This window comes from Chamaea fasciata, unplaced genomic scaffold (assembly GCF_029207755.1).
Source record: "Chamaea fasciata isolate MVZ Bird 193981 ecotype frontalis unplaced genomic scaffold, bChaFas1.0.hap1 SCAF_3, whole genome shotgun sequence".
NCBI classification, from domain to species: Eukaryota; Metazoa; Chordata; class Aves; order Passeriformes; family Sylviidae; genus Chamaea; species Chamaea fasciata.
This window is the reverse complement of record NW_027094088.1, coordinates 82,696,951-82,709,616: the sequence shown is the minus strand read 5'-3', so window position 1 is coordinate 82,709,616 and position 12,666 is coordinate 82,696,951. Positions and strand designations below refer to the sequence as shown.

At 35.3% G+C, this 12,666-nt stretch overlaps 1 protein-coding gene across 4 annotated transcripts in view; it reads left to right on the top strand.

Annotated features, from left to right (window-relative positions):
* The window catches only part of MYO6 (myosin VI), a 102,025-nt gene that overhangs the window by 73,149 nt on the left and 16,210 nt on the right, over positions 1-12,666 (top strand). For all 4 annotated transcript variants that reach the window (XM_066179657.1, XM_066179660.1, XM_066179659.1 and 1 more), the window contains exons 19-28: positions 657-695; positions 2,337-2,430; positions 3,783-3,913; positions 4,031-4,108; positions 5,033-5,162; positions 6,523-6,613; positions 7,806-7,956; positions 9,290-9,498; positions 9,882-9,960; positions 10,880-11,040. In XM_066179657.1, the coding sequence (XP_066035754.1) occupies positions 657-695; positions 2,337-2,430; positions 3,783-3,913; positions 4,031-4,108; positions 5,033-5,162; positions 6,523-6,613; positions 7,806-7,956; positions 9,290-9,498; positions 9,882-9,960; positions 10,880-11,040 (1,163 nt within the window). The remainder of the gene's footprint in view (positions 1-656; positions 696-2,336; positions 2,431-3,782; positions 3,914-4,030; positions 4,109-5,032; positions 5,163-6,522; positions 6,614-7,805; positions 7,957-9,289; positions 9,499-9,881; positions 9,961-10,879; positions 11,041-12,666) is intronic.

Sequence of the window (12,666 nt, the reverse complement as noted above, 5' to 3'; positions counted from 1 at the left end):
GGTTAACCTGAAGACTTAACTCCAAATGATAGTAGTATTGCAGTCTTTTCACATCACAGTATATTTAAATGCAACCTCAGTGAATGTAATTTTAAAACTGAAGTTTTTTGTCATCAAGAAAGAATTAAAAAGTTGGAAGTTTGGAAATAAAAATAGATTATTGTATGTAAATGTTGACATAGCTTCAAAAAAGCCCAGAAAAAAAAGCCTGAGACTATACTTTCTGTGTTAATTATTTAACGTAAAAATAATGTTTGTTATTGATTAAATTTAGGATTTCACAAATTTTGAGTGTATTTTTTAAAAATTATTTCTGACTGGTCTCATTCTTAATATAATTTTATTACATAGACATCATTTTTTATTTTTCCCAAATGGACGTGCTTTTTTTTTTTTTTTTTTTTTTTTTTTTTAAATAACTGTTGTAGTGACTAGTCCATGCAGTATTATTGTACACTTAAATACAAGCAATTTCCTCAGGGCCATTCATGCACACTTGCATGATTTTGTCTATTTAAATTTGTGAATGTTTGGATGTTTGGTTTATCAGTTCTGTCTCACTAACAATAAACATGCATGCAGTAATGCTGTATTTGGTGTGTATATTTCTGTACTTGCCACAGTGAGACTCTTGAAATACCTGTTTTCTTTTACAGACTCAGTTAAATTTGCTTCTTGAGAAGCTTCACAGTACTGTAAGTATATGTTCAGATGTAGGTTCACAGTTTCCTGATGTAAGGCAAAATAGAATATCTCAATATTATGGCTTACAATAAATGTAACTAGTAATTGTTTAACAGTTTGCAGCTACATGGCACTTCAGGAACATCTTCCTGTGCATGTGATGGTTATTGATTTACTTAAAAGAAAACCCACCACCTTCAAACAAGTTGTAGAATGAAAGTTAAACAATTTGAATAAGCAATATGAAATCTGACTGTGCTGCAGTCTTCTTTTTTTCACTTTTACTTCTTTCTGTGCATTGGTTATCGTTGATGACTAATTTGCAGAAAATTTAGAAGTGTTTCTTAGAATTAAGTTATTTAGGAAGTAATTTATTATTAATTACTGTTTTCAGATTCTGTAAAGTCATTAAAATACATTTTTTCATTTTGCATTTTTGACAGGCTGTAAATGCACAGGTGGTCAAAGAACCTGAGTCCCCTAATGAATATTTGTTAATTTGGCTGATGTAATTAGATAGTTTGTAAAATTCTCCATGTAGTACAGCATGCCATGTTCTTTTAGAACTTGAAGCTGTAGGAACACAGTGTTGTTTCTCTTGACTCCATGTTCTAACCAATTTTAGATATTAGGTTATGCTCTGTCAAAGAGGGAAAAAGGGTGGAAAACCAAGGGAAAAAAAGGAGTGAGGTGCTAGAGTATAGCCAGCATATAAGATTTTACTGTAGTCATGAGACTGGGGTCAGCTATTTCACCCAGAACATTCTGAAACTGAAATACAATATAGGGAAAAAAAAATGTGTGGCCAGGCTTGATGTACTCTTGAGTTTAGCTAACCTATGATTGACGAGATATTGTTATTCTAGGGCTCCCTTGGCATGTGCTCTCCCATTCTCAACTGAGAGATGGAAAAGGAGAGAATATGCTACAAACCAGGATGAATACTATGTTTTCTCAGTCCTAGTTTTGGTTTAGTGTATGCAAAGTGGTCATTAGCAGTCACCTGTTATATGAAAATCTCAGTAATTGGATGGTGCTTGGCAAAATGTTATCCTTGATGAATGTGAAATGATCAGAGAGAGCAGTGGTCAAAACTGTAGCACGCATGGTCATAACAGAGGAGCAGACTGGAACAACATCAGGGAGGGGAGACTGAAGCTGTGAGCCAAAGGAAGTTGTAAAAGAGAGAAGTTAAGGAACGTCAGGTTCATCTGGCAGGATTCTAAAGTCAGATAGCATGTTTGCTGTTGTGAACTCTGGGGCGTTTTAGTGTTGTGACTGTAGAAGACAATGTGTGTGATAGGATCTAGAGTAATAAATCACAGACTGTATACATGTTAAGGAGAATAGTTGAGTGAAAATTCAACAGAATTGAGATCCAATTAATAGCTTGAGCATTGAGATCTGTTACGTCGAGACCAAAGTTACAGTGCAACACTGTAATGAGAAAAAGAATAGGGCTGGGACTCGATTATCTTTAAGGCCCATTCCAACCCCTTAGCATTCTATGATTCTATGATAATGTCAGCATTTCTGTTTTAGAATACTATTATTTTGTATCATCCCTCCCCCTGTAAGTCTTAAATCATTAACTGCTATTTTAGGTGTTTTAAAAATCTGTGGATTTTGCCAACTTCTTTCTTTGGGCATAGGGGTCGAGCTTTATTCGCTGTATCAAACCTAATCTAAAGATGACAAGTCACCATTTTGAAGGAGGACAGATCCTCTCTCAGCTTCAGTGTTCAGGTAATGTATGCCCCTGGTATTTTTTTCTCTGATTTTTATTTTGGTGATTATATATTACCCTAAGTTTGAAATATGTGGGATGAAAGCAGCATTTCCTTGCTTGAACTCTTTTCTACAAGGTAGATTTTTTTATGCCTTACAAACAGTTATTTAAATTTTTAGTAATGTAGCATTCATTTTAGTCAATAGAACCCTAGAAATAATTCATCTGAACTGCTATTAGGACTCTTCTTGCAAAGAAGAGATGCCCATAGTATTCATAGGGCACCAGTTCAGTCTGGAACAATAGAATTTTAAATTTCTGTGGCACTTCAGTGTTAGAAACTCCTGTGTGCATTTAGAGGTAGTCAGTGTTAGCTGAGATATCTAATAATTGAAACATACCAGTGTTATTTAATTTTATAGATACTATGATCAAGTTAATTATACTGGCTTACTTTCTCAGATGTTTCTTTATATCACAATTAACTTGATTTGGAGCTGAACATCCAACATGGATGAACTGCTGCATCTTTGTTATTCTTGAAATGCTAAATGCTTTCCAAATTTACAGCTTTATTTCCTCATGCCCCACTGAACTTTTTGAAAAACAAAGACAGTATAAACAAATTAAATTTCTATTAAAAGCAAGTATGCAAAAGATTAAGTTTTACGACAGCAACCACAAGTTAAGGTCTAACTTGAAAACTAACTTGCTGCCTCAGTTGATAGGGTAATATAAAGTAATGGGTAAAAACTGGTATGGCCTGTGCTGCTGAAAAAATTGAATCTTACTTACCATGTCTGGACTTTACTGATGTCCTAGCAGCAGCCAAAATGTGGTAGCATTATTCAGGACATTAAAGTTACATCTTAGCAGCTGATACCTTGTATTTCAAGTACACTAAATGTTCCAGCACTTTGTATGTATTTCAGGTGTCACGTCTCACAAATAACCATTCACATGATTAAAATAAAAGCCTGGTTGGGCATTATTTGGTGGCTTGGGGTGTGGATTTAGTTTTTTTTTCCTTTCCTTTAAAAATGAAAATGTCAAATCTGCTGAAAAAGCAAAAAATTTTTAGAAGGAATATTAGAAAAAAAATTCCTATGGATGATTGAGTGTTACTTACCACCCAAAATGAGGAAAACTTTATGGGCTTTTCTCACGTTTCCAGTATTAATTTTTTGTGACTGATCACATAATCAAAAAATGCTACAGGCTTGATCAAATCCCAGCTCAACTTTGTGGTTCAGTCTCTGAACAATGTCTTTGTGTCTTATGTCCTAAGCCTACTGGTTATCCTAAAATTCACTGCTTAATTTGCATGTTACTGATCCCAGCTTTTTTGCATGTGTTTCCATGAATTTAGGGATGGTGTCTGTTCTGGATTTGATGCAAGGTGGTTTCCCATCACGAGCTTCATTTCATGAACTATACAATATGTACAAGAAATACTTGCCTGAAAAATTGGCTCGACTGGACCCTAGGCTTTTTTGCAAAGTAAGAAAGAAAATAACTTGTCTGTATTCATTCAGGAGAGGAAATGTATTGTGATTTTGTTTTTTGCGGTTTTTTGAAGGAGGCAGAATATAATCCTTTCTGTTCTCTGTGTTTTAGGCCCTATTTAAAGCTCTGGGACTGAATGAAAATGATTACAAATTTGGGCTAACCAAGGTGTTTTTTAGACCCGGCAAGGTAATTTTTTTCTTGGAGTTCATGATTATGAATCTTAGTTTGAAAAGACGTTTGAAGATGACATCGTTTAACACACTGATAAAAGTGTGGCATACCTAAATAAGGTTGCCCAGGATTTTTGTAAATATTTTTTTTTCATTTTCTTTGAATAAACCACAGAATTAGTACTGATACAATTGGCTTTATAGTTTTGTTGCAGATGCTACAGTATTTCTAATGCAATGTTTAAATTCCAAGAATTGTGTTGACTATTAAAAAGAGGAAGTCAGAGCCAAGAAAAAATATTTTCTAGTAGAATCTGTTTATAGCTGAAATCTCTTTCTGTGCTTCTGAGCATTCCTGGTTCTATTCAGAGAAAGGAGACGAAGTTGAGAGCTACTGTGATGAGAAAGGAAAATTATTGTAATCCAGAAGAATTTTCTTCCTGTCATATAATTACTGAAAAGCAGAAGTGCAGGATTTTCAGAAAATGTTGCCTTCAATGAGAACCTTATGCAAAGGTTAAAAATTGAGAAGTGCTTTCAGCTTTTATTTTTTTTTCACAGATGTGTATATATATATATATATATAATTAGACGTGTCTTGAAGTTGTGGAAGGCCAGAGTTCATTTCCAGGATGTAGAAAAGCAATTGATTTTTTAAAATTTTGGAAATAAATATTTTTGGTGATTAGTAAATGGTTCTATTATTCAAAATGCCAAAATCTGTAAAACAAACAGACAAAATCTGCAGTTGTCATTTCTATTATCATTAAACAATAAAGTACAATAATATTTATCTGCTGACTTTAATTGAAGGCTGATTTAATGATGTACAGTTTACGTTAAAAATACTTTGACTTTTTAACTCAGCATGATCTTAAATAATAATGTCTAACACTCTCTGTCCTCCTACAGTGTAAAACTTGTTTTAATTATCATTTAGTTTGCAGAGTTTGATCAGATAATGAAGTCTGATCCGGAGCACTTGGCAGAGCTGGTTAAACGAGTGAATCGCTGGCTTATCTGCAGTCGTTGGAAAAAAGTTCAATGGTGTTCTCTCTCAGTGATTAAATGTAGGTGTTTTATGTTTCATTAAATCAAATTGTTTGTTAAAAATACAGCAAAGCAATTATTATCACCTTGAAATGTGGCCAAGGGCATGTGTAGCAGATGGTTACATACTGAAGTCTGAGTAATTGATTTCAAGGTTGGTGAGATTTTTCTTGAAGTTTACTGTGCAGAGTAGGAATAAGGTGGTGTGGAATAGAGATTGGCACTTGTGTGCTTCAGTAAAGGTGTCTGGGAGATGGGAAAGGTCTGATGCAGAATGTCATCAATCTCTAATAACATGGAGGGTGAAAACTGCATTAAAATGGGGAAGAAAAGTGTAAAGGCCTCAAGCCAGTGCACACGCAGCTGTGGATTTGGGCCGGCAGAGTCCTGGCTTCCACATCTGTCACTTGTTATTTGTTGCTGCTTATAGTGGAGCAGATTTAATTTCAGAATTCTTGTGACTCAGATATCATGCATCAGAGATTGTAACACTACAATCTTGGGTTTGACCTAGACATTTATGCCATTTAGTCTATTTTTTTTTTCAGAAAGACAGGACAGAAAGTATATCACTGTGTGCAAAAAGTAGAAACACAGGGAAATAATATTGATTATTATTTCATCATAGTATTTTATGGGAAGCTGGAAGCTAATTTTATTTCCACTACAAAGCTGAAATAGATAAGCAAGAAGTAGAGTGTGTCTTTGTGACCACCTGAGTCCAGTGTGTTCTCCTAAACATCACTGTGTTTACAAACCATGTGCTAGAGGCACTCCGGATCTACAGACATCTCTGTTTTCTCTAGTAAATCTGTAAAAACTCATTTATTATTGCACTTCTGAAATACTCAGCACACATGCATGTGCCAATGCTTTGATTCTCTCTTTAGCTTGCCTCCTGGTCCCAATCATTTAGTAAGAGTCTTTAGATGAAGACTGTATTAGAGGCTTTGTTCTGTGTTTTTTTTTTCATTCCAGTATTGTAGAGAAATGCTCAGTGAAGTTGCAGCAGCTTTAATATCTCTAGCAGATATTGGCTTCTTGATTACTCTTCAACACAGGACTAAAACTTCAAGCTGAGTGTTTCCTGCTTGGTAGAGGTTGTGACTTTTAACAGAGGTTACTTATATTTATGAATCTGGAGGGGGGTATGTGTGTGCACACGTTTCATTGTTCGTGTTGGTTTTGGGGGGGAGCCTCTGTGCCTGGCCCAGTATTGTGAGTTCTGCTATTCTGTTTCTTCATTTTTGTTGTTCCAATATACAACAAGCTCTCAAGCACACACAGTCTGCATACAGTTTTGAGACATCAAATGTGTGAGGAAGATAGAAATGTTAAACTGTATAAAACATTAAAATTCTATCTTCTGTGTGTTTACAGTAAAAAATAAGATAAAATATCGAGCCAGTGCCTGCATTAAAATACAAAAGACTATTCGTATGTGGCTTTGCAAGAGAAAGCACAAACCACGGTAAGATATTCCTTGGTTGAAGAAAATATACTTTAAATAATGTTGTCTTGTGACAAGAGGTTTACTTTACTTAACTAAATCTATCTGAAATCACAGAGTAATACTAAGTGCAATTGAAACAATTGAAGGACACTGAGAGGTTCTGTTCCTTCACTCTTTCCCAAGGATGAATAGACTAAATCTGAACCCTTCCTAAAAGATGTTTCTTTAGCTCTTTGTTCATAAAATCCTTCAGTGGCAGCCTTGTTTTTAGAAATTTTTATTAAGTCTGTCTAATTTAATTTAAGCTCATTAATTTTTGTCCTTTTCCCATTCACACCTTCCTTTATAGGCTGTCTTTCATTTTTATCTTAGAAATAATAACCGTCTTGTCTCCTCTTGAAATTAATTCCATTAGCTGATTGCAGGGAATACTGATGGAAAAACCACTTCAATCACTCAGCTCTGCTGACACCTTTATGTTCTTTGATAGAGATGCAACTCTGTTCTAGTTGTGGGTTTCTCATAAATTCTTCTACATCTCTTGAGAATTATTTTTCATTTTGAATCTTTGGATTTCTGACATTTTTTTATTTTTGAGCTAGTTGATCAGTATCTTTAATGATTTGATTTAGTTTCTACTTTTTTGTGTTGATTTGCAAATCCCAGTACAGCGATTTTTGTTTAGGAAGATTGTCTGCAGAGTTGTAACTTCTGTGTTGGGCCTTCAATAGTGGTTCTTAAATAGGCTCTTGAGTTTTCCTGTACTCTTCCCCAGCCTTGTTTTCTCACCTCTTGGGGTGTAATGACTGTGTTCACTGCTGTGTAGTTAAGTTTTATCTGATTCATTCTGGTATTGCTCTTTGAATAAGTGGCACTACTCAACCTTTATCCCTTCAGGTTAAATTCCTCTAGTGGATACAAATGATTTATTATTGTGAAAAAAACCTAACCCAAATTAATTCTCAAAATAAAAATGCATTTTTCCATTTTGAGTCATTGTCTGCTAAGTAATTTTAGTTACTGCTTGGAAAAGGCTCTGTTGCTTACTTACTTGTTGTAATAATATTTGAATTTCAAAAAAGGGGGTGAATTTCGTCAGAAGGCGTAACTTGTCTCCCCATCTACCTTTTATACATGAGTGAGTAGTGGAGTTTTAAAAATATCATTTTCCAAAATAATCTCAATCAAATAAGCTGTCTTACCTTCACAGCATTGATGGCCTCATAAAAGTACGTACTCTGAAGAAGAGACTTGATAAATTTAATGAAGTAGTAAGTGCTCTGAAGGAGGGGAAAGCAGAGACAAGCAAGCAGGTCAAGGAGCTGGAGGATTCTATAGATGCTTTAATGACCAAAATTAAGGTATGTGATAATAATGATAGAAATAGTATCTTGGTAATGGAATCTTTAAAAAACTTCTTCTGAAGGAAAGAAGAAGCTTTTATTATTTTTCTTAATAGAAAATATGCTTTAATGTAGTGGTCTTAATTTTCAGTCATTGGGCAATTCCTGTTTAAAATTATTTGTAAATATAACTGAAGTGAATCCTGAAAATAGGTGCATATGTCTAGACTTTGGCATCTGTGTGTCAAAATGGGCACTGAAGGTTTTAAAGAATGCATGTTGATATTATGAGACAAGTGTTGTCAATAATTTGTTTGTTGCTTTCATTGTTGGAATAATGCACATTACCAGTATTTTAACTTAATAAGGGCTGAAACAAGGCATTATCACAGACATTCCTTTTCCAGTTATGAGGCTTTTCAGACTTAGTAGTAAAGAGAATTCAGGTTGCTGATTATGCTTTAGGTCTGTAGTCCTCTCTCTTACCACAGAAGCACGAAGACAAGATGAAAGCACACTGGCATTTATTAGCGTTAGAAAAAAAATGGTTTCTTGAATTCTTGTTTCATGCAATATTATAGCTTTCTTAGTGTACTATCTTAAGACTTCTCTATTTAAAATCACTGTTGAAAAAATAGTAGAGTTTACCTGTCAACTTGGAGTTCTCTTTTCTAATAAAAATGCTATAATTTGATTATCATCATGATACACTGTCAGAAAAGGTCAGCAAACCCCCCATATTGCAGTTTTATTAGTAAGATGTGAATTGCAAAATGAAATTAAATTGTACCTGTCAATAGGGTTTGAAAACGTGTGTAGCAAAGTCTATTTCTGAAGCATTTTCAGGCTGTCATTTGTTACTAATGGCTTTTTAGAAAAATTAGTCACAACATAGTGCAATATTTTTTCTGAGTGCTAGCAGAAATATTAAGAAAAGCTATTTTATGCTATGACATAAAAGCAGAGCTGTAAATAACCACTAAAGAAGATAAGACTACAATGCAAAATACATGGGCAGGCCTTAATTTCCATCCTAGCATTTTGAGAATTAATTTCTGTTGCTTAAAACTGCAAGATTTAAAAGATGAAGGCATATTTTGAAAAGAAGGCATGGTTAATTTCAGTGATGAAATGGAGATTACTTTGTGTGGTTTTATAGGAGAGGGGAGAGGAATGGGTCCTCAGGATTTTAGAAAGAAAGGGAAGAATGAACTTAAGCTTCCCCAACCCTACGTGTATATTTGATTTCAGTATAGGGGTCAGTAATCTCATTTCACTTAATGTTTTTTAGTATATACTTTCAAAAGTGAAGTACAAATAAAAAAGAATAACCCCCTTATTATTTTTGCAGACCACTATAATGACTAGAGAACAGATACAGAAAGAATATGATGCTTTAGTTAAAAGCTCAGAGCAGCTTCTGAGTGCGCTGCAAAAGAAGAAGCAGCAAGAGGATGAAGCAGAAAGGCTACGACGCATTCAGGAGGAAATGGAAAAAGAAAGAAAGAGACGTGAAGAGGAAGACCAAAAACGAAGGAAGGAAGAAGAGGAAAGACGCCAGTGAGTCTTGATTTTGAATAAGTTGCTGGTTATAGAATGAGAAGAGAAGAGGAAAGGCTTTTTAATGAAGTTGTTTTTGATACACTTTCACTTTGAGAGTCACTTGGATTGTATTCTGAGTGTTCCGTGCAGTGTTGAAACATTTCCTTTCCCAGTGATTTATAAGGCAAGTGTCAGAAGAGCATATGGAAGAAATTATATGATGCAGCTGGAAATACAGATGAACTTGATAAATTTCATGATTTACGTGTAGTATCCTGTCATCAGTATGGTCTTCTGGATTGCCATTCAGTTTTATGAAAGAGACTTTGTATTTCTTATTATTTCTTGTTCACTTGTGTCATAATAACACATCTTCATTTCCTTCTCCTTTTATGTAATAGGAAATCTGAGATTGAAGCAAAGAGAAAACAAGAAGAGGAAGAGAGAAAAAAGAGGGAAGAGGAAGAAAAGCGTATTCAGGTTAATGCTTTAGCTGTGTGTGGCTTTGGGGCGTTTTTTGTAATAGTGATGGTTTTGAGGTTATGTGTTTGTTTTCTTGCATTCTGTTACTTATTTATAAATCTTTTTTATGTAGCTTACATTCTCCACTGTGTTTAATGGCTTCTTTCTATAAATGCCTGTCTCAAAGTCATTCAGCAGTATTGCTTTACTAGGAAATATAGGGCAAATGTCAGGTTTATGGCATCCCAAGACAGATCTCCTGTTTCTAGTTCCTGTGCAACTTCAGTCATAGGTCGTGGGTAACAGCCAAGCCTGTAGCTGTCAACATCAGCTTATGGGCAAAACCTGAAGCCACTTTAGCTCTGGTTACAATGCATTATATAGTTTTTTTACTGAGCATCTTAATGCATAAAAACCAATCAGCACAATACCTTTACATTTACCTATAGCCTATCACAACTACTTTTATTACCATATTATGGTTAGTACTATCCAATCACATTGAGTTAGTACGTTACATTTTAAGCTTAAAATTGTTTTTCAGTTTTCTTGCCGTGGAAAATTCTTAGACCTTTTTTCTACTTGGTAAAAACACGTTTTTTGTCTGCCTATAGTATCTTTTGCTTTTCTTGTGACCTCTTTCTGCTTGCTACAAACATCTTCTTTGTGGTGAACATAACTTTTTGCTCTAGCCATAAAACCTCTTTCCACCTCAACATAACCTTTGCCTTCTTAGTTGTCCATTAACTGGCTCAGCAATCATTAATTTAGACATCTTTTATTCTTCTATATCAAAACTTACTTTTATCTCTATTCCACTTTCAGGTTCCACTTTCAGAGAGCCTTCTGCTAAGCATTTATATCTGTAAAACTTTCCTGTAAACTTTCATTATTCCCAACGATTGGGTAAGGTTAAAGGTGTCTTATTCTAAAACAGGCTGAAATTGAGGCTCAGCTGGCGAGAGAACGAGAGGAGGAAACCCAGCACCAGGCAGTGCTTGAGCAGGAACGTCGTGACCATGAGCTTGCAATGAGAATTGCCCAGAGCGAGGCAGAACTCATCAGTGATGAAGCTCAGCTGGATTTAGGTTTGCGCAGGTATGGAGTCAAGTTCTTACATTTTCGCCTCTGTAGTTTTTATTCTCCCTATCCTGATCCCTTTGAGAAGACTATACTCTTCTTGGGTTTATGGAACTTTGTGTTCATTAAATGAAGCTTCTAAGTCGGTGTATTAGTATGTTTTTCAAACTCACTTTTGAAATTTGTTAGAAATAGATTCCTTTTTCTTCGACTTCCTTCATTTTGCGTCTTGCTACATCAGTAATTTTGTTGGTGCTTGTGAATATGACTGCAGTTCTCTTTTTTTTGAGTTCTAACAAGAATGGCAAAATTCTGATTTTTGTGACTCATTTAAAGTAGGGAATAAAATTTCTTCATTAATAAGTAATAATAAAATACATCTTTGCTAGGACTTGTTGGTTCCATTTGTACAGTGAATTTGTATGGGATTTTTTTTTAAAGAAGCCCTCTTTGAATGCAGAAATAAAAGTAATTTCTGGGCCCTGACTGGTAAGTTTTCTTCTAGTGGAATGAAAATATCTAACATAGATTGGTTTCAAATTTTAAGTGTTAGTCTTGTTTTGTGTGAATTTTTGATGTCTGATAAGAAGAGCTTAACTTTTGATACACAGAACCACACTGCCTGTCTGCAAAGCAAGAGCTCCTCATGTGTAGAAGATAATGCCTTAGAAGCAACTTAGAAGTTCCAGTAAAAATGGTACTTATTGTTCAAGTTGCATAAAGGGACCTATGAAGATGATCACATAATTAGTGACTTCATTGGTATGACTGTACTCAGTTTGTTGTTGTTGAAATGAGTGCAAGAAAATCTCCTGTGTTGCCATGAAATTTCCAGCTCCCAGATGTGTTCCATTTGCCACCCAGATTTCATCTAGATGTATACTTTTTATCAATAACTGTATGGTTTCTTGAGATAGGTGGGTAATTTTTTTGTCATGTTCAATACTGACTTTGACAGTTCCACTGAAATAGTTGTGTTTTTCCCTCAGCTCTACAATAGCTGTCACGTTGTCTCTGATGGTACTGATATGCTCCATTCACAGAATCAGAATGGTTTGGGTTGGAAGGGGACCTTGACGATCATCTTGTTACAACCCCCTGCCATGGTCAGGGACACCTTCCACTAAACTAGGTAGCTCAGAGCCCTGTCCAAGCTGGTCTTGAGCACCTTCAGGGATGGGGCATCCATAGCTTCCCTGGGGAGCTTGTTCCAGTGCCTCACCAATTCCCCTGTCTGGATTTTGGTGCAATACTTTGAAGGTAAACACAAAGTCACTCTAGTGTTGCAACCTGGCAGAGTTCTCTTAAATGTGAAAGAAGAGAGGGAGGCAATAGACAGGAAGAGCTCAGAGAATTCAGTAACTTTTCTGTCAGTGAAGCTGTGATCTCCACTGTGTTTCCTACTGCTCATAGGTGGTTTTGGCATTTGTCTTGTATAATCCTAGAATGGATGTTGAACTCTTTGCCAGTTTCTCTCTGCTGTGTAACTAGCACAGTTCTGCTGTGTAGCTGGCAAGAGACTGAGGACCCTTTTGAGTGATTGGAAAGTGCTGAATGGTAAGAACATGTTAGCATAGAGATGTAAATCCTTCCTTGAACAAGATGATACCTAAATCTAGAAAAGAAGTGATAGATTTTTCTGCC